The sequence below is a fragment of the Neolamprologus brichardi genome, chromosome 14 (genome assembly GCF_056152115.1).
Source record: "Neolamprologus brichardi isolate AB-2024 chromosome 14, ASM5615211v1, whole genome shotgun sequence".
Classification (NCBI taxonomy): Eukaryota; Metazoa; Chordata; class Actinopteri; order Cichliformes; family Cichlidae; genus Neolamprologus; species Neolamprologus brichardi.
This window is the reverse complement of record NC_142117.1, coordinates 10,039,160-10,059,804: the sequence shown is the minus strand read 5'-3', so window position 1 is coordinate 10,059,804 and position 20,645 is coordinate 10,039,160. Positions and strand designations below refer to the sequence as shown.

Here is a 20,645-nt window from a genome sequence, read left to right as displayed (position 1 = left end):
GATGGGCAAATATTTTTGCTAAGTACAGGACGTCAACCTGATTCTCTGGCACCGGTCTGGGCTTTAATCGGTCACCTGACACCACACACACACACACACACACACACAGGACTGTGCTCCGCGGCTCGGCTCCACCTCGCTCGGCGGGTGTGTGAAGAAGATCCAGTCCGTTATTTCAAGGTTATCTCCTGCAGGAGCCTGACTTCCCGGATCCTATGGGAATTCTGATAACTGCGGTGTTTCTCTGGGCTGTCGTCGGAGGTAAGTGTTCATCACATCCATTAAACACACACACTGTGTGCATGCAGAGCGCTTTTAGTGTGAAGTGGCGGCAAAAAATTGGCAAGCTAAGCCGAAGACGACCCAGTTCTTTACACGCTACTACCTCAGCTATTCTTTTTTACCGCCATGGAGCCGGCTTTGTGATAGAAACAGACACAATAAACGCGTTTTAGCGCTACTTTGTGGCGCAGACTGGCGCTTTATGCTAACCTAATGGCGGAATCCGCAGGGGGTTTAAGACTAATAGGCTAAACAGGAGCGTTGTTACATAATTTGTTGTGCGCCCACCTTTGTGTTTGTGTGCCTGTGGGGCGATGCTGCTTCTGCCCGTAGACACATTTCATACACAGAGGAGTATTTCAGTGTTTAGGGACTCCCGGCTTTGTCCGCTACAAATCCAAATGGAAAAAGCTCCGCGCGCAGGTGAGCTCAACAGCGCACACGTGCGCGTGATGCTCAGCTGCACGCGCCAGCCGCTGCGAGAGCCAGCGTAATCAATTATAACAGACCGCGTGCTGGGTGTGAGAACCAGGGGGAAGCGTGCATCACACACACACACGCGCGCGTGTCTGCAGAGGCGCACAGCTCTGTCAGTAACCTATAGAGGATACTACAAGCTGTGGGTTAGAGTTGTGTCGCAGTGTGTGAGGGCAATAACCCCACCCTAATACTATACAACCAAACCTATTATTACATTAAAATGGATATAAAATACTCCTGAATGCAACTGCCGCTCGACATCGGTCAAAGCCAACACTCCATGTTGCGCATCCTTCAACCCCCCATAATAAATGCACCTATTCCTGATGCAGACAGACATTTTGGGGCTTGTTGTGCAGCTCGTGTACTCCACTAATTTGACTTGGACACGTGATGTATTCGTTTCTGAGCGGACAAGCCGATATAAAGCCAGATCAGTGATAATTATGGCGCTGGGGTGTCCCAGCTTTCACACACACGCACGCACACACACACTTCGTCATCACATGGACATGCAGACTGTTAAAAGGCCAAACTGTAGGCAGCTCACGTGTCTGCGAGGGGACACCAGTGGTATCAGCTGGTCCCATATTGATCCTGCACTGATCGGGCTGCGAGCTGCGATCCCACAGAGCCCAGATAAAAGTCAGAGCTTTGATTTTCCTCAGTGTCTTTTATTATTTATAATTATTTGTGAATACATAACATTTGAAGTCATGTTTGATGAAGTGAACCTTTATGGAGTCTTTCAAACAAAACCGTTGTTGTTAGTTGATAGACACAATCAAAGTGAAGTGAATTGCGCATGGTTTTAATAAATAAGCTGATGAGAAACACTAAGAAAACAAAACAACTGTTGATTTCCATTATGTGACTCAGAGATATATATATTTTTTGTAGATGTGAGTAATTCCATAGAAACTTCCTTAGAGAAATTCTCCTTTGTGTATTTTGGGTGGCACTGTTAGTGTGGTATGCTTGGCAGTGGTGGTTTTGGAAGAAAAATGCACTTCATGCTAATAGAAGTACACGCTCATTAGGCATTTTAAGTCAGTCAAAATATTATGACAGTTATAAACTTATTTATTTTTCCCTTTTTATGTCAGGGGCCCAGACTTGATGATATTTACCTTTATTTATGCATGATTTTCTTCATAATTGTGATGGCGAAGTACCACTAAAAACAGAAAACAATCTTGTAAAGTAAAGTTAACATGTGCGATGACATTTGTAAACAAAGAGTGAATAAAGCTGCTGGAACTGAGCAGCATCACGTCTCACACTTCAAACAGTCTCGCTCCCGGTGCGCAATAATGAAGGAGAGGGTTGCAGGCTGCAGGATGAACATGTCCTCGCTAGATGCAGTGTATCACCGTGAGGAAAAGGCACCGGAAGAGCAGCTTAGTGTGCCTTTAATGACATGCTGGCTTGCCCTGGTATTGGTGACTGATTTAACCTGGGTGGGAAACGACCTTGTGAGCTAAAGCTTCTGGGAACGACTGCATCCTGGAGTGCGAGAGAGAAGGGGGGACTGGGAGTTAAGCACATTAACAAGGGAACAGCTCCACCTACGCTCGCACAGAGCAAACGGTTGGAAAGTAAACAAACTACTTCATCTGTGGTGCAAGGTTTCAGCTCCTTTTACTAATAGAAAACTGCTGATTACATTGATTTTTAGTCCAATTGTCCCTCCGCGCCTCACCGTGTTCACTCTGCGTGTCTGTCTGTGTTTGTGTTTCAGTGGGAAGCCGGCCAGTAATCTCACCCCTTAATGATGCAAAGGTGAGGAACAAGACTTTATTTTTGAATTTCATCCATCAGTCTGCTGCTTTTTAATTACTCAACTGTAAAATATGTGTGTGTATTGTACCATTAGGTTGAATGTATTATTCAGGAGACACTGAATGAAGATGGGTCACCGCATGATTGTGGCCCACAGCTAGCAGGTAGGTAACCAATTAGCTGTTCTTAAGAGATCAGATGGTGTCATGCAGGGTTTGGTGTGTGCGGTTTGATTGCACGGTGATTAGGCTCGCTTGTGTCTAATTGGTTTTTTGCAGATGAACTTGATGAGGTGCACAGGCATCAGGGTCTTCTCAGGGAGCTGCAGAAACTGGCTGATGATGGTACACATGAATTCACACTGCCTCAGTCTGATGTTGTTTTTAAGATATTACTACTAAAAAAAAAACCATAAAACATGGGCACTTATATTTGTTGTCTTTTTTTATGTCACACTGACTGTTTCCATTTTTCAGAGAGAGATAAGGAGCATGGTGATGAACGGCAGCGGTACGAGTACAATCTGGCCAATGATGAGAAGGATGAGAATGACTTCAAGGAGACGGGCGAGGACGAGAGAGATCTGAGCAACCTCGCAAAGGAGACAGAGGGAGAGGAAGAAGACAAGACAGAGGATGATGACACCAAGGAGAAGGTGATGGAGGAGCCGCGCATTGAAGACAGAGAGAGGGATGACGAGGAGGAGCGAGCCAAGGAGCTCGAGGAGCTGCTTGCCGAAGAGCTCGCCAAGAAAGGCAAGGAGGAGAGAAATGACGAAGAGCTCAAAGAGCTGCTGAAGGAGCTTAAAAAGAAGAGGTATGAGGCGGTGAAGGAGAGGGAGATCCAGAAAGGTGCTGGGATGGAGCACAAAGACAAGGTGGAGGACAAGAAGAAGGAGCAGCAGGGCAAAGAAAAGAAGGAGGAAATGGTGGAGGACTTGGAGAAGCAGAGGCTCGAGGAGAGGAGGAAGAATGAGGTGGAACTGATGGTGGAGAAAGAGAAGGTGGAAAAAGAGTTGAAGGAGCTGCTCAAGGAGCAGGACAGCAAGGGCAAGCCAGAGCAGGAGAGGGAGAGGAAGGAGAAGCAAGAGGAGCTGGATGAACTCGTCAGGAAGATGAAACGGGTGCAGGAGGAGGAACAGCAGGAGGTGCAGGGCAGGGAGAAAGAGGAGGACGAGGATCAGAAGACGGGGGAAGAGAAGAAGGAGGACAGTGAGAAGAAGAAGGAGGAGGGCGAGGAAGGAGACAAAGAGCCCGACTCCGAGAAAACAGAGACTGGATTTAAGAAGGAAGAGGCAGCAAAGGAGGTGGAGGTGAAGGAGCCCCAGCAGAAGAGAGTGATGGAGAAAGCGAGCGATGAGGCTACACGGCAGTTTGAGCGGGAGCGGTACAAGGGTGAGGAGGAGGAGGATGGAAACGGGGAGGACGAGGAAGATGAGGATGAATATGTCAGGGAGGATGAGGAGGGGCAGCAGGAGGAGGAAGACAATGAGGGTGAAGAGGAGGATGAAGAAGATGAAGGAGAAGTAAGTTAGAACAATTAATGGGTACATTCAGGCTTAACTGCAGATTACAGTGTAATTATACTGTAGTTACTTGGTAGTTATTGAGATGGAACCCATAGAATCACGATATCATCCTTGGTGATGTAGTATTGATAAAGGGACACCAAATAACGACATTTTATTAAATAAATTAAAATTCTCTGGGAATACCAGAACCAAAAGGGGTCATGTGACCTGCCAACCTTGATAATCTCATTTTTAATCACATAAATCAATAAATAAATAACTGAAGTAAGATAACTTTTTTAATTGGCTAAAACAAATACTGACAAAGATTAAATCTGAGGACATTACATGCGGTTAAAAAAAGGTGATAAATCACAATGTTACTGTAATATTCAGTATATCACAAAGTAAAAGATTTTACACTTACAAAATCAAACATGAAGCATTAAGAGCAAAACGTCCGAGTGAAATGCAACTGAAATATATAAAATCAGTGGTTCATTTATTCAAACAATTAATCATTCAGGTAAATATGCTTGGTATATAGTCGGTGTATACAAGTCAATTTAATTTGAGCAGACTCCATTAAATGGAACATTTATTATTGCATGTTTTTTTTTGTTTTGTTTTGGGGTTTTTTTTGGGGGGGGGGGGGGGGGGTCTCTTGTTACATTGACAGTGGTTTGGGATAGTTGAAAAATATGCTTTCTCTTAGCTTGTCTCCTCAAATTACAAATGCACTGATTCCAGGCTTGTGCAACTGTTTTTTAATCTGCAGGAGCTGCTGGAGATTGAAGCAGAGCTGCGCAAAGTGGCTGCAGAGCTGAGGGAACTTCGCAGAGGATAAGACACCCATAACCCACACACACAGCAGAATGACAAAACCCCTTTGTTGCATTCACAGTCATACATTCGGCTCACACAGTTTCCATTTGACAGCCTTCAAATCCCTTCAACACTCAGAGGAATCTGTAAATGGACATTAGTGCAAAGTGTACATACTGTTGGTTCATTTCTGCTTTTAGATTGCCTGGAGGGAAAAAGAATACTCTTGTTTTCTTCTCTTTTGGTCATTTGGATGTGTTTTCGTGTTGAAGAAAAAGACGTAGTTTTCCCAGAGAATCTGAAAGCTTGTGCTCATCACCGTTGCCCCTGTCTTCTCGAGTATCTGTAAATAACGTGCGTCAGGTAGACAGGCGATAGATGCAATAGCATTTCAGCACTTTCATTCAGATGTTAGTTTGATTGCAGATTGTCAGCCACGAAGAGTCACGATCATAGCAATCAGCGCTTCTTTTACTCTGAAGGTTTCATCTTTGATGGCGTGTTCTTGTTTGGGGGAAAAAAAAAATACAGTTTCCCTATTATAAGTAGTTAGTGTATTTTAATATACAGTATATTTTGTGCAATAACTGATAACTGTGTGTACCCTGCTGTTCCGACTGTTAACAATACTGCTGATATTTGTACCCAGGAGGAAGTCGTTATCTCCTCTTCATTTCTTTGGCGACTTAAGTAGAAATGAGGATTGTTTGTTTCATTTGGCGCACGCACTGTTACAGCCAGACTGTTCGCGACGAACCGGGGTGACACGAGCGAAACACACACTTGCACGTACATCACACGTTAAGTTTGTCTTTTGCGTGGTTGATCGTGTGGCAGAAGGAGGTGATGTACTTACAGCTTACAAGGTCTAAAAGTGTCACCTCAGGTTTCTCAGCCAGCTTTGCACTCTTATCTTAACAAGCCAAGGAGGAGCTGAAGGAAGGAGGAGAGGAAACACTAAAGCCATTTGTTGTCTTTTTGGTAACAGTGACACCGACAATAACGTTGATAAATACTAGGTAGTGTTACATCCCAGTTTTAATGGCTGTCATGTCATTTGTGTAAATATCAGATATGTGGTCTGTAAGCCAAGGTCATAGGAAATATGAAGCAACACCGCCCCCAAGAGGACACTGGGCAGATATGCACTTAGTGCAGGATTAACAGGGTTGCTACTGGAGGCCAACTTAGTGCAATAACACAGTATAGACTAGAGCACACGCGAATGCAATAATTAGCCAAATACTGAATTATTTAATGTATTTTAATATGTAATCAAAGTGCATCATGTGGTACTCGTATACAAATATTTCTCTTTTTTCTACAAGGCCGAGATTTACGATACGTTTATGTATTTGAACACTGGCCGAGGCGACGGTCAACTTGTGTAAACACGTGGTAATAAGACACGTTATGAATCAACACTGACGATGTTATAGCAATCTATTCCAAAGAGGAGATGCTTGTTCGCTCAAAGGTTAATCAACATGAATGTACTGTAGTTCCTTTTTCTATAGAAATACAAAATGAATCTCACAAACCAGCAGGATCACTGCAGGAAACGTCTGTGGGGAGGTGACGCATAGAGCATAGAGGACATATGACACAATATGGAAAAAAGTGATTAAAAAAGGCATTTGTAATATTACTGGCCAATCAGAGTGCTGTATTTTGTGCCTGCTGTATCTTCTTCTATGCTACCTGTCAATCAATAAACAGAAAAGTATACTCAAGTACTGTAGGGTGCCTTTTTTTTTTGCTTGTTTGTTGACCTTAACAGAGCAGAGACAATTACCAGGTCAAAGTAATTAGTGTGTTTTGCAGAGGATTAAGTTCGGGATCAAGTTTTGCTTATCCTTTTGATGACACCAATCCGTGATCAACTCCTGGGGTGACAAACACCCACCGTTTCCTCAGAGGAGCCACCTGTAGTGTGCGAACCAGCAGCGGCGTGTTTGTCCAACACTGACTGGATGTGGCTGAGCAGAGAGGAGAAAAACTGAGGCATGCCCTCGTAGCCTAGCAGAGAAAAGAGCGCGTCAGAAAACGATAGAGTCTTCCTGTGTGTAAGTCACGGTGTACTCCGGCACTACCTGGGAAAATGTTGATGTCTATGACGGTGAGTGCGTGCGTTCCTATGTTGACAATGACGTCCACGCCAAACAGGGCCATGCCGAGCTGAGCTCGGAGCTCCTTGACGAGGGCGGCCACAGCATCTGAGCTGGGAGAAGGCGGGTCCACCATATGTTCATCCACCTTAGAATATGAGACGTGGCATTTTATGGTGGACATGAGCAGCATTTGACCTGTTGCTTTAAACTAAGTCTGAAATATTACTCACAGACGTGAGATTAGAGTTCGACTCTGGTTTGGACACCTTTTGGCTGTTGAAGAAGATGGTCTTCCTGTCTGCAGGCAGGGAGAAAGAGAAACAGTTATACAGAAAGCAAAACTAGGTGATAACAGTGGCACAAGATAGTAAAAGTAGTAGAGAAAATGAAATGCTGGAACTCAAAAGGAAGGGACACAAAACGAAAGGAAAAGCAAGAAAGGTAAGGGCGATGCAAGTGAGTTAAAAAAAAAAGTTAAAATATAAAGTTAAATGATAAAAGACGGGAAAGACGAAAGGAATATTGGCGGGGTGGAAACTGACCACAGGGGCCGGAGGGAAAGTTCTTGATAGAGGGTCTCTCTACGCAGCAGTGCTTGTCTCCTACCACAAACACTTTGTACAAAACGGCTCCGTGGTTCACAAAACTCTGAAGCACACAGGGAGGATGGATATCAGCCAGACTGGCTGCACTGAAGAGCAGACACATCTGCAGCACATGGAGACCACATGAGATTAAGAAATGGAAACTTACAAGAATAAATTTTACAGTTAGTAGTTAGTAGATATCAAGTGGGATTTTGCGAGGCAGGAAAAACCAAATCAGCTACCTCATGTGAATATGAGCCGTGTGCCACTCTTGTTTTACAAACTGAGGTGAGGAAAAGAGGAAGTGTTTGTGTGTTAGTATTTTATTTTTGTAAAACTGAATTGCATGTTACCTCCAGGCTTCACTCATACACACACATGCATGCACACAAAGACACATATAATAAGTAAGAAATGTGGAGGACAGACATTAAGTGAACTGACTGAGAGGAAATATTAGGCCCTGTCTCATCACAGCCTGCTGAATGGATGACAGGTCACTGCCACTGTGGACCTCGAGGCATGGGGGACTGCAGATACGCCAGTCTGACAAACAAAGAAGAATGAGTAACTGTTAATATCTGCGATTGAGCTGTAAGCTGTGTTACCGTTGGGCTAAGAAGCTGCAGTCACCTCGGAGTGAACTGTTCAGTTGGCTCATTATCCGACACGAGACAAAGCGGTCTAATAGTTTAGACATGGCAGGCAGGGGATCCAGCAGCACTGTGTCAGGATGAGCTGAAACATAACTCTGTGGTGGGAAAGAGAGAGGAGTCACTAACTGCTCATTAATGAAAACGTCCAGCTCCACCATTATTATTAACACCCGAGATTAAAAGACTACACGCAGAGGGTACTGGAGTATCCTCCGTCAGCAGCCCCAGATGAACACACAGTTTACTGGACTTGGAAAATGAATAGTTTAAATAGGTGCAGCATTACCTGAAAGTTATCAAGGAGCTGCTGTGATTGGCTATCGTGCTCAGCTTCCACAATTACGTCAGACAGCTTGTGAAGGATGATGTCAAAGGGTCCCTGAGGGCCCAGGGGCTGAGTGAGATCAATCTACAATAGAAAAAAAAATGTACAGGCTATGTTGATGGACTTCTTTTAATATAGAATTTTCTACTTTTTATTACAAGCTTCATTATCTTATTCTTTAATCCCAGTTTGGATTAGTGAGACAGACTCCCTCTCTACTTCTAGGACTAGACTTAAACTTTCCTTTTTCATGTAGTTAGGGCCGGATCGGGTGACCTTGAATCCTCCCTTTGTTACGCTGCAATAGACCTAGGCTGCTAGGGGCTTCCCATGATGCACTGAGTGTTTCTTCTTCAGTCTCTATATATATTTATACACATTTATAAACTCTGTTTTTAATCATTAATTATTAAAATCTCTGTCTTCCTCCCCTCACCCCCAACTGGTCTCACAGATGGCTGCCCCTCCCTGAGACTGGATCTGCAGGAAGTATCTTCCTTTTGAAAGCGAGTTTTTTCCCCTCCCACTGCCAGCAAGTGTTTGCTCACAGGTCGTCATTAGACTGTTGGGATTTTCTCTGTATTACTGTAGGGTGTTTCCCTTACAATATACAGCACCTTGAGGAAACTATTGCTGTGATTCGGTGCTATATAAATACAATTTTTTTAAATTGAACTGAACCCATTCGCACACATATCCATACCTTATAATGTTCACACACACACACACTCCAATCAATGCACGAGGAGCAACTCAAGGTTCAGTATCTCGCTTGACATGCAGACTGGAGGAGCTGGGGCTCAAAGCACTAACTTTACAATTACCACATGACCCACCCACTAAACCTACAGAACCTGGCGCTCTCGGGCTGTCTCTAAACAACTGTGCTTATCTTTTAGGTCAAATCAGATTGGGTGTGCTCAGGGTGGTGCAGCTGTAAGCCATAATTTAGATGTAGCCAATCTATGCTGTAGGAGTTTAAAATAGCTAAATTCTCATATTATCGCTCATATTATCTTCATTTGTGCAGTCTTGAAGTGTATTAAATGTACAGTTGCAAATGGCAGTTTGTTTTAGCACATGTAGCTGATCACTGCACCAATTAAGAAGAGATCATCTAAAAATATAGGAAGTCAAATTCTCAAATGGCTGAGCAGGAAAAACACAGGTGTTACTGTTAGCATTGATAATATCCCCATTCTGTCTATAACAGTGATAAAACAAGAATAAAGCTCATTTGAATATTGCCTCCCAAAAAAGCGCGTGCTACAAGACATGATCAAATGAGTCTGTGTTATTACTTTAAGTTTGAAATCATTGCATATCCAACCGGTAGTCAGCAGCAAGGACAGCAGGGGTGTTTCTTTGAATTGTGGCCACTTTTCCTAGAACACTTGGAAACCTATGACCAAGCGCCTTGTCATATGGGAGTAATCAGACTGAAGGTGAATGTTCTTGTGATTTGGTGCTATATAAATAAAACCAAATAGAAAATCAGCACTGTCTTTAAGACTTATATGATTCGAGAAGAGAACAAAGAAAAAAAAACAAAAGAGTTGACCTCTGGGGAACACCGTGTGACAGCTGTCTTGGCTTCAGGAGGGATTGGACGTTTTACAACCAAACCAGTAGATAATTATGTACATTAGCAGGGCCTTGTCACTGGCACACCTACAGTCAATAGATTGCAACACAGTGATTCGTAATAACTTCCAGAAGCAAGGTCAACTGCATGACATCACACAGTATGTAAAAGGTTAAGACACCACATGAAATATATATAGACCTTGTTCACGCAGTTCTTTTGATTTTCTGTTGGTATTGTTTCACACTTCGTTTTAAGCCACCAGCAAATCTTTCAGACAAGAAAAAAAAAGTCACTTCCTGATATCTGCTCCTGAAATCTAAATCACCATAAAACACACCCAGGTGGTTTTACACACCCATGCAGTAGTATATGAAGATATTTGCGTGCAGTTAAATGTCTGAACAGTTATGATCACGGATGGATTACAAGTTCACTACAAGCAGATTATGTGACTATGAGCGCATAGTGTTCCTAATCTAGTGTCACAGCTATCAAGCAAGTATGAAAACATCCATCTACCGTCACGCACTTACAAAGACATGCAATGCTAAGCATGTTCGCCCACACACACACAAACAATAAAGTTTTTAGCCTTTACACTTAAACTTTTTTTGAAAAAATTCCCCTAATTTGGGCTTTTACTCCTTGGAGTCTGACACAGCATCACTCACACACTGGCTTGTTCCACTCGTCTTAATTAAACTGTAATTATCAACACGAATACGTAACAAATAAAAAAAAACTGGCCAGTCTTCAGCCTCGCATTTCACCTGACTCGTCATTGTGATTGCAAAAGATTTAACACACAGCCAAGATTTCATGGGCGAAAAGAACTCACCTTTACCACTTCCACTCCATGGTCTCTGTAGGAAAAAATATTAAAATGCTTATAGTCTATTGTTATGTTGTTATGTTACACATAATGAACAAGACTATGCTGACAAATCATTCAGTATAGAGAATTTTACAGTTGAATAGCCTCATAGTAAAACAATAAGTACACTTACGCACAGAACCGTATGAACGCGTCCAGGTTCATCCTCCTGCGCTTCTTGTCGCTGAGCCAGCAGCCCACCCTGCGCTCTGACATCCGGACCCCTGCAGCCGAGGGACCGCACGCGCGCACGGACAGACGATCCATTCATCCCTTCCCTCTGCCACTTCTGCTCGGGAGTGTCGAGTCCTCTCACTCTTTTATGGGGACAGTCATGAGTCATGATTGTCCGAGTCCGCACGGGAGGAGCGAGAGGGCCAGTTTAACTGGAAAAGTCTCTGACTTCCTCGTTGCCGCTGCCATCCAATTAAAGCGGCCGGGGCCGGTCATAGAGCCGCTCTGAGCGAAAAACTGAAAGAGAAAGTAAAAATCCTGTCGGGGAAGTTACTCCATTAGCCTGCTTTCACGGCAGTAGCACAGGCATGTCATTTCCTATTATCTGACTCTTGAAAAACACACGAAGTATCGAATATTTGCGTGCTCATATAGACATATTAAGTAAAGTTCACCTGAGGTCACAAGGAGGAAGATGTCCCGAGGGTCCAACGCAGGTTTTGACCGACACATCACCATTTTTTCACCAGAGGGCCGCCTCTACCAAGTCGGTAAGGGACATTTTCTGTTGTGTGTTAGCTAACAGCAAACCCGGACCATGCCTAGTGTACAGTGCAGTAGCACAGTCATTACCAGGTGTGAGCTAACTGTTGCTGCTAATCGAAACAACACTACAAAAACATGATGGAGCAAAAGTAGCTAGCTTCTTCTGGTTTCGGTGCGGAGTACGGTTAGCGTCCAAGTTGAACACGTACTAGTTGCTATACCTGTTTTTACTCAAGCTTGAATGTTTATAACCTAGAAAATTGCAATATGAATAACTGCACACAGTTAGTAGTTAGTTTGAGTTAGTTTTATTCTTCATATGTGCTTTTAGTGTTTGAAGTATCCCGAAAAGAGAAAAAATTAGTTCCTCTAAGTTGTTTTCATAACTATCATGGTGTACGTTGCGGGGGCAAACTCGGTGCCTTCCCCCTCATAAATTAAATAATCAGAATAAAAAAATAAAGGGGGAGGTTTATGTTGTTATTTTTTCTCATATGTGTCTTGTGCTGCGATGCAGAGTATGCCTTCAAAGCCATCTCTCAGAGCGGGTTGACCTCCGTTGGGATCCGGGGTAAGGACGCCTCGGTGGTGGTCACACAAAAGAAAGTTCCGGTAAGACCTCAAACGCGTCTCACTAGTGATGATGCTGATGCTGATGATGTGAGCTGAAGCCAAACAGTGAGGCCACTTATGACTCAAAGCATGTCAGCAAAAAGCTTGAATAAGATACCCTGTATATAACGCGATAGGGCCTCAAACACACCTTTTCGCATGTTTTTCATTCTCCCATGTCAGCTTCATCATCTAGTCACTGAAGTTATGGATGTTATGGAGTGTGCACGGATCCAGATATGATCCAGAAGACCCATTCATTTATCCAATTTAGGGTTACAGGAGGGCTGGAACTATGATAGGGTGAAAGGCAGGGTCTCTCGGAGACCACAAAGGCCCTCTGGAGAAAGGTTTTAATGCCAGACAAGACAAATATTGAGCTATTTGGCCACAATGGCAAGAGGTGTGTTAGAGGAGTAAAGCTGCGGCTTTCAAACCTAAGAGCACTCACTGTATAAGCGGTCAAGCATAGTAGTTGTCTTAAGTTGCCTTGCTGTACCAGTACCCAAAGAACCAACCTTAGCCCTGTTGAAAATTTGTGGACTATGCTTCAGATGTCATGATCTTCCTAAAAACCAAAATAAATTAACTCTACCAATTCGAGCAGAAGGACTGGTCATATATCCAGCCAGAATTATACCAGAACCTTTTTGATGGCAACCAAAAGTGTCCAGCTTGCTAAGGCACATTTAACCAATGATTAGTGGGGGTGTCTGTATATAATTGATCCCATCTATAAATATTTCATCCTATGTGAATTAGAGAAAAAGACCCTGGAAAAAGAACATCACAAAAAAAAAGAAAAGAAAAGGAAAAAGGAAATTATCAGAAGATCAAAGTGCTTAAAACCATCGGAGATGCATTTCATGAGTCTAAATTGTTACTTTGACAAAATATTGCAGTGTCTAGATTTATAAAGCTGGATATTTTTTCCTGCAGGATAAGCTGCTGGACTCTTCCACTGTGACCAACATGTTCAAACTAACACCTCGCATTGGCTGCGTGATGACCGGGCACAATGGTATGTATACATCACTTAACAGCATGCGTTTCATTATGATAATGTGTATGCTGTGCTGTCATAAATAATAATGAATAAATATGAGACGTGATGTATGTGTTGTTAAAGCGTTGATGTTCTTTTTGTGTGCAATTACACTCAAATCCTGTTGTTCCTGTGCAGCTGACAGTCGTTCCCAGGTTCACCGGGCCCGAGTGGAAGCTGGGGAATGGAAGTATAAATTTGGTTATGACATCACGGCAGACGTGTTGTGTCGCAGGTTGGCTGATATCTCTCAGGTGTACACGCAGAATGCTGAAATGAGACCTCTAGGCTGCTGTAAGTGGGCGCTTACGTGCATTTTTACATTTTATTTGCGTTAATATATAGATATAATTAATAGTTAAGTCAGTTTAGTTTAAGGCACACATTAATAACACATATAAGAGCTCACAAACAGTCATTAACCCTTTAAGACCTACCATAGAACCAAGTCCGCCAGAGCTTATATTATATTTTTACATGTTGTAGTGCCACTTTTGGGAGCATTTCAAGTTGCTATACATCAATACAACCATTATAGCCCAAATTTTAATAATATGTATGCATTAAGTAAATAGAAATTACATAAATTGCAAGAAAGTGCAATAAACTACAAAAAAATTGAAAATCGTTTTTGTTTTTTTAACATATATTTCTAGTTAGAGAAATTTAAGAGCCTTATCCCTCAAAACTGTAAATACAAAAAAATTGCACAAAATAGTTTCCCACCACAGGAAATTTATTTTGAGTGTCTTCATAATTTTATTTTTGAAATACACCAATTTTTATATACTGCAGGAAAAACAAAAATAAATATTATAGTGCAAATTTGCAAAAAAGCAGCATATGCATCAAAATAAACTATTTCCAGCAGTGCAATATGAGTTCTAAGCATCCCAGAAACAACACAGAGAGTCATAAAGTCAAACATAACTTTTAAAAACACCAGTATAGGCTCATTGAGGCCCTGATGGTAAAAAACTACATTTTCGCGAAAATGACGTCACTTCCGGTTTCGGGCAGGTAATGGCGGACATGCGATAGTTCACGCTGACGTAGGAAGTGTTATGAACAGCTGATCGGATCGGCAAAGCGTGTTTCTGGAATATTACGTTTTTGTTCCTGCAAGCGCTTTTTATGCCGTTTTTGCAAAGCTATATGTGGAAGGAAACCGTGACCTAGATCAAGCTGATGGCATAAGATGTAAGTACAACTCCTCCGGTTTCATATGCAAAAAAAATTATTGCGCTAGCTTATGTGGTTGCAGTTCTACAAGGATTTAAAAGTAGTTGCCCAAAACGGAGCATGCCCGCTCTGACCGGTTTTAAAGGGTTAAAGACTGACTGCATGTGCACTGAATGTTCACAATCTGAAGGACGGCTGTCTTAAGTTGTCCCTGTGTGCTCCCAGGTATGATCATGGTGGCCATTGACCCCCAGCATGGTCCTGTCCTTTATAAATGCGACCCGGCAGGCTATTACTGTGGCTTCAGAGCCACGGCGGTTGGAGCCAAACAGACGGAGGCTAACAGCTACCTGGAAAAGAAGCTGAAGAAAAAGCCAGATCTGAACCATGACAGGACAGTGCAGGTAAATGAAGCTTGATGAAAACACACTTTCTCTGAATTGTTGATGCGATGCCTCCAATTTTAGTCGAAAAGATGAGTTATGCGGTGGTGGTAAAAGCTGCTGGGTGGAATCGAAAGGATTGTCCTCCAACAGAAAGGCCAAGGTATACCAACAGTGTCCCTGAATAAAACACTGGATTCCCGTCTGTCGCTATACAGGATGTTTTTACATCCTGCAAAAGTCAAATCTGTGCCTTTATCACTGGTATAGTCACTGCCTTGAATTATCTGCCTCACTTAGGATTAGATCATCATACATTGTTGAATTTGTTTTTCCTATACCTGCTCATTCCCAGAATAGCAGCCTCTGATGCATTTGGCCTTTTACCTTTGTTAGAATATCAACATCTTGGTGGTTGTATGTCAGTGAAGGAGAGGGTGTTGCATGTTTTCAGCATCTCTGATTGAGATATGATTTACAAGAGGATGACCTGTGAGCAAACAGGTCAATGTGACAATGAACCATAGCAGCCTGTCCTTATAACAGTTTCACATTGCCATTCATGTGACTCTGAACTTACCTCATAAAGTGTGACAGTAACATGAACCCTGCTTAAATGTCTCAGGTCATCTCACCTGTAAAGAATCACTGATGCTGGCCTTACACCAAATAACTCTCAGGCAATATCAGTGTCGAAGACAAATGTCCCGTGTCACGACAAAATATTGGCAGTTTTCTGTCATCTCGATTGTCTCAGTCAAAGCTGCCTTAAGTTGGTGTTGTTGTCGTCTCCATATTCCATAGGAATCACCCACGTTTGATTCAGTCGTAAGTCTTTGGTCATGGCTCAGGCAAATCACTTTCATGAACATGGTTGACACCCAGTAGCTTCTCTTCCTTCAGTCTCATTCTCAGTGGCATCTTATGTATGCAGCTCCTTCTGTTTAATGCTCAGTTGTCCAGCATTGTGTGATATTGTCAAAGGCAATTTGGTTAACTGGAAATAATAACCCTGAAAAAAATTCCCAGTGTTTGCAAAATCTTACAATCTATGACTACAAACTTTCGGTCAAGACACAGCATCCCTAGATGCTTCAGAAGTGCTTTTAAAGTCTTCTAGTGTGTGGTCGGCATTATACACTTTGTGTGAGGATCGCTAAAACTGCCTGCTGAGTTGTCTATGGTGTATTTAACGACATACACTATATGGACAAAAGTGTTGGGCCGCACCTCTTAATCTTTGAATTCAAGTATTGCCAGTCCCATTGCCACATGTGTACAAAGTCATGCACCGAGCAATGCAGTCTGCCTTTACAATAGGGCTGCCACAAACGATTATTTTGAGTCGACTAGTCACCAATTATTTTTGCGATTAGTCGACTAATCAGATCATGCGTCCATTGGACGTAAAACGTACAGCTTATTGCACCAGCATGCATCTGCTCTTATATAACTATCATTAGCTTACAGCTTTAAATGTTTAAGGTATGTGCTAACTAAAAATAAAAACACGATGATAGTTTATTACATTTTAATGAAATCTGCAGGTTGTTTCAGTGAATTTTAATAAACTCAGCCGTCTGCTCCTTGCTATCTAAAATATAACAGGACACCGGAGTATATTCTCGAGCATCTCACACTTCGGATTATCAGTTGTCTGCTTGATGTTTATTCAGCTGTGTAAAAACTTTATTTCTCAGCCAAACCGATTTACTCAGGAACAAATAAAATACTAAAAAAGCCAAACAATAACATTTTTAAGTTATCTAAGTGACTTATATATGTTTAACCTGAGTAGCGAGAGACGGCGGTGGGTTTGAAAACGATTTGCCTGGAGTCCGATGTTCTCATGGGCTCTAGTGAGCCTTGTCCCCGGCTCGCTATCAAGCTAGTGGGTAACAGACGTCTCCGAAAACGTCGGAGCGCTTTTGAAAATATGTGGTGTCTTGATAAACTGAGCAGATATTTGAGGTTTACACAGCTACATTCAGCCTGAAAATATGTTAAACTTTTTTTTTTGTGACCCAAAAAGAATAATAAGAGTAATATTAAAACTAACTAGCTGCCGCCATTGTTGGAAACTGAGCTGGGCTCTGGGACAGAGCTTCTTCTTCTTCGGGGTTTAACGGCAGCTGTCATCCTTGTACATGCAGTGCTGCCATCTTCTGTTTCAGTTCGTTATTACACTCTTAAATACTACTACTTATTCCTGCATCTTTTGGGATCTTACAAAGCTTCAAACGACGCGTCGACTATTAAATTAGTCGTTGACGATTTTAATAGTTGACGTAATCGTGACTAGTCGACTAATCGTGGCAGCCCTACTTTAAAAACATTTGTGAAAGAATGGCTCGTTGTAGAGAGCTTAAAGAATTTGAGTGTGGTACTTTAACAGGATGCCACCGTTGCAGAAATCTCTTCCCTCCTAGGTATTCCATGATCAGATCAAAGTTTGAGTTTTTAGAAACCATAGCAACTCAGCTTTCATATAGCGAGACCATGTAAAGTTACAGAGTGGGGTCTCTGAGTTCTGAGGCGCACAGCTGACTCAGTAACTGCAGAGGTTCAAACCTTCTCTGACATTAACGTCAACAGAAGAGTGTGCACTGGGAGCTTCACAGCCTGGTATAATGTGTAGGCCTGTACTTTAGTCCATATATTGTATCTTTTGCCTTGTAAACCCTAATGTGTCCTGATGTGTCCCTTGAAAAATGAGCCATGAGGCCAGATGTGGTGGTTCTTTTTCTTTTGTCCTGCTCCCTTTTTGTTCAGCCAGTGTCAACATTTAGAGTGGTTTAAACGTCAAATCTGACTTGGCCTTTAAAAACCTGAATACTAGTGGTCACCTGAGCACGCTATAGAAGCAGGTGTAAACCATGATTTTGTTCATGATGTTGGAGTCAGGCCAGTTAACCAAGTGTAAACTGAACCAAGCCTGAAAATCGCCCAATGCCAGAGAATCAACCAGCATTCCTCAAAACTATTAAAACCTTTTGAATGACTTGCAATACAACCTGTGTTGTAGGAAAACGCACCTGAAACAACATTTTTCTTTCGCCCTTCTCTCCTCCGTGCACCTTGTTAGTCTGTGAAGTTCTACTCTGTTTTCGCTCTGACCGAAAATCCTCTTGAATGTTCTGACTGAAGGATTTTTTCTGTATTTTCCTTCCTGTCTTTCCAGTTGGCCATTTCTTGTCTGTCCTCTGTCCTGTCAGTGGACTTCAAGGCCAGTGAGCTGGAGATCGGCGTAGTGACCAAAGACAAACCTAAGTTCAGGTAACTTTATTCACACACTGGTTTCACCACATGGGTCATGACTGAGGTTCTGCTCTAGATTTTTACCCTGAAAGAAACGTGGCATTGTTTATTATTTTAGGTGCTTTTATTGCAAATACGAGTTTACTTTTTTGTTTTGGTTCATTCCATTTATATTGTTTGTCAGATGCTTTTTATTTTTTTGTCAGTCTGGTAATTATACAGGATTTGAATCTCTCTATTTTGAAGGACTTAACATGGCCATGTCTGACTTCTGTTCTTCCACTTTTCCTCCCTCCTCTCCTTCTGGCAGGACACTCTCTGGAGAAGAGATTGAAACCCACTTGGTTGCCATAGCAGAGCGGGAGTAGAGACACCCTTGCAAACATCGGTCTGTGATTTATCATAGTCTGCTATAGTCGGTGTGCTTGATTTAGTCTAATTTACCACTGCTGTTCTGTACTGCACTGTACACAACACTGTACACAATCGGTCACCTGCATGTCCAGACAGATTAATCAAGCGCATCTGATGAAGAAACTGTGCTAAAAAGGATCGATGCATGTTTGATTCATAGTGATAGGACACATATCTCCAGTGGGCTTTTTTAAAACAGTTCTGTATAGAGTAGTAATGCCATTTTTAAATTTTGATCTTGCACCTAAAGCGACTAGCTAAACTTTTGTTGGATGCTGGTTTGTGCATAATATTTATCATACAGCATTTTTAGGACTGTATGTTTATAACAACACTCTCCAAAGATCATAATAAAACTGTCCCTGGGAGTCATACTTAATGCTTTTTAAGCAACTCACAATAAAACTGAATGCAAAGAAGACTGAGTAATATCGTGTGTTGGTTTAATGTGAATGGATTAAAGAGATGTATTAATTTTGGCTTGTAGTTTGTACAGATATCTCAGTGAGGTGCAGTTATTCTTGTTGATCAGCTCTGTTTAGGTGACAGGTCACTTCAGTCTTTAAGTGGTCAAAGATTCACACATTATTCCATCAATCATGTCATCCTGGATTTGGACGTATTCATGAGCAAGAACTAAGGATCCAGGATTTAGACGGGGTAGAGTAATGAGGCCATTAGAAACATTCATGTGTTCATTTATGTTAGCTGCAGCTAAAGCAGATTTAATTTTAAAAAGCAATCACAGTTTATGAGGCTCTTGTGTTGAAATGTATGTGGCTTCTCTGCCTGTTATTCACTGTTGAATGTCCTGTGTTTCTTCTTGTGACCACTAGATGGCAGTGGTGCGCCTGCTCCTCTGAGTATTTCATAACAGAATTTGTTCTTCTTTGTACTTTTCTATTTACAGAAATCTATTTTGACTCTCGTAAACTATTACACTTCCAAGTCTTTGGGGATTGCGTGTCTGTATGTGTGTCACACTGCCAATCGTGCATTTCCACTTTGTTATTTGTCCCTTGTTGTGTGTCTTTCCAGTCCACCAGAAAGACACACTGTGACCCACCATTTACAAAATGTCACCTGGCAGTCTGAAAGGCCACGCACGCACATATTCACTCTTAAAATGAACACTTACAATGACAGAGAACAGCAGCGTGTTTATGCTTTTACTTTATTATTAGAAGCAGATTACATGAATATACTGTTGGTTTACAGAAGTTAAACTGTGATCCTACATTATTAATAATGCTGATTCTCTCATTGACAACGATATTTATTACTTACCTGCCAAGTAGTTTCACAGTATTCACTGCCCTGAAATTGTCTTAAACAAATACTGTACCGTTGCAATATCTCTATGGTAGCCATGTGATGTTACACATCATACACGTGTTTGTTCTGCACCAGTTTCCAGTAGTTTGTGTTTCATCTTGTTTGCTGTTTATGAGCTCTCTTTGCTCCTCGGTTCTGTCCTGTTTCCTTACTATCCCCCAACTGCCCTGCAGCCTGCTGAGGTCTCTTCTTTCCCACAGTCACCAAGTGGTCTGGGGGTTGTTCCATTCATTAGAATTTACACCTGATATTTCAGGCTCTTTACCTTACAGTGTAAAGCTCATAGAGATAACTGCTGTTGTGAACTGGTGCTATGTAATGTAACTTTACCAATGCCCTTCCAATAATACATTTTAAAGATACGATTAATACTTTAAGGTCATTTGAAAGCTGACAGGACCGAGAAGAAGGATATTTAAAGACTAGATTCTTAATTTGTTTGCAGACACATTAAGGATTTAGACTGAGAGCATCAAAAAGCCCTGCTAGTCTTGTTAAAGCTCCTAGTGGTTGGAGCACGGTCCTAAGTTGCATTGATAGGCTTTAAGTGTCTCGCCTCCAATTACTTTATGGGAGCATTTCTGTACTTCTTAGATAACATAAGATTGTGTATAAAGGTATATGCGTTGGCACATAAACTCTTATGGCCTGTTTTAACCCCATGTCAACAGGATGG

General features: G+C 42.0%; 3 protein-coding genes across 4 annotated transcripts; 2 read left to right on the top strand and 1 right to left on the bottom strand.

Annotated features, from left to right (window-relative positions):
* Nucleotides 1-13: 13 nt before the first annotated feature.
* On the top strand, nt 14-6,612 carry LOC118454937 (uncharacterized). Its single transcript, XM_035912203.2, has 6 exons — nt 14-261; nt 2,504-2,544; nt 2,639-2,708; nt 2,823-2,888; nt 3,021-4,069; nt 4,833-6,612. Exons 1-6 carry the CDS (start codon nt 216-218, stop codon nt 4,899-4,901), a joined length of 1,341 nt encoding a protein of 446 aa, XP_035768096.2. The 5' UTR covers nt 14-215; the 3' UTR covers nt 4,902-6,612.
* LOC102788755 (inositol-tetrakisphosphate 1-kinase-like) lies at nt 6,131-11,363 on the bottom strand. 2 transcript variants are annotated; one of them, XM_035912204.2, is made up of 10 exons: nt 11,158-11,363; nt 10,985-11,009; nt 8,520-8,642; nt 8,211-8,328; nt 8,022-8,123; nt 7,820-7,860; nt 7,533-7,698; nt 7,221-7,288; nt 6,973-7,135; nt 6,131-6,898 (listed from the first exon to the last, which is right to left on the bottom strand). In XM_035912204.2, the coding sequence occupies exons 1-10, from the start codon at nt 11,361-11,363 to the stop codon at nt 6,759-6,761; spliced, it is 1,152 nt and encodes a 383-aa protein (XP_035768097.2). In that variant the 3' UTR covers nt 6,131-6,758. The 2 variants fall into 2 exon arrangements, with proteins under 2 accessions (XP_035768097.2, XP_006801193.2); XM_006801130.3 differs by having other exon boundaries at nt 11,154-11,326.
* Nucleotides 11,313-19,053, top strand: psma6l (proteasome 20S subunit alpha 6, like). The gene is made up of 7 exons (XM_006801133.3): nt 11,313-11,745; nt 12,258-12,352; nt 13,292-13,373; nt 13,536-13,691; nt 14,805-14,983; nt 18,144-18,238; nt 18,531-19,053. The coding sequence occupies exons 1-7, from the start codon at nt 11,670-11,672 to the stop codon at nt 18,586-18,588; spliced, it is 741 nt and encodes a 246-aa protein (XP_006801196.2). The 5' UTR covers nt 11,313-11,669; the 3' UTR covers nt 18,589-19,053.
* Nucleotides 19,054-20,645: the final 1,592 nt, after the last annotated feature.

What these genes read in the sequence shown, in the direction of transcription:
- LOC118454937 (XM_035912203.2), top strand. Translation starts at nt 216, where the DNA reads ATGGGAATTCTGATAACTGCGGTGTTTCTCTGGGCTGTCGTCGGAG. An exon ending in TCTCTGGGCTGTCGTCGGAG is followed by an intron (nt 262 to 2,503) that starts GTAAGTGTTCAT and finishes TTTGTGTTTCAG; the next exon opens with TGGGAAGCCGGCCAGTAATC. An exon ending in CACCCCTTAATGATGCAAAG is followed by an intron (nt 2,545 to 2,638) that starts GTGAGGAACAAG and finishes TTGTACCATTAG; the next exon opens with GTTGAATGTATTATTCAGGA.
- LOC102788755 (XM_035912204.2), bottom strand. Translation starts at nt 11,363, where the DNA reads ATGACTCATGACTGTCCCCATAAAAGAGTGAGAGGACTCGACACTCCC. An exon ending in GGACGCGTTCATACGGTTCT is followed by an intron (nt 11,010 to 11,157) that starts GTGCGTAAGTGT and finishes TTTTTCCTACAG; the next exon opens with AGACCATGGAGTGGAAGTGG. An exon ending in CTTTCCCTCCGGCCCCTGTG is followed by an intron (nt 7,289 to 7,532) that starts GTCAGTTTCCAC and finishes CCCTGCCTGCAG; the next exon opens with ACAGGAAGACCATCTTCTTC.
- psma6l (XM_006801133.3), top strand. Translation starts at nt 11,670, where the DNA reads ATGTCCCGAGGGTCCAACGCAGGTTTTGACCGACACATCACCATTTTT. An exon ending in TCACACAAAAGAAAGTTCCG is followed by an intron (nt 12,353 to 13,291) that starts GTAAGACCTCAA and finishes TTTTTCCTGCAG; the next exon opens with GATAAGCTGCTGGACTCTTC. An exon ending in ACCATGACAGGACAGTGCAG is followed by an intron (nt 14,984 to 18,143) that starts GTAAATGAAGCT and finishes CTGTCTTTCCAG; the next exon opens with TTGGCCATTTCTTGTCTGTC.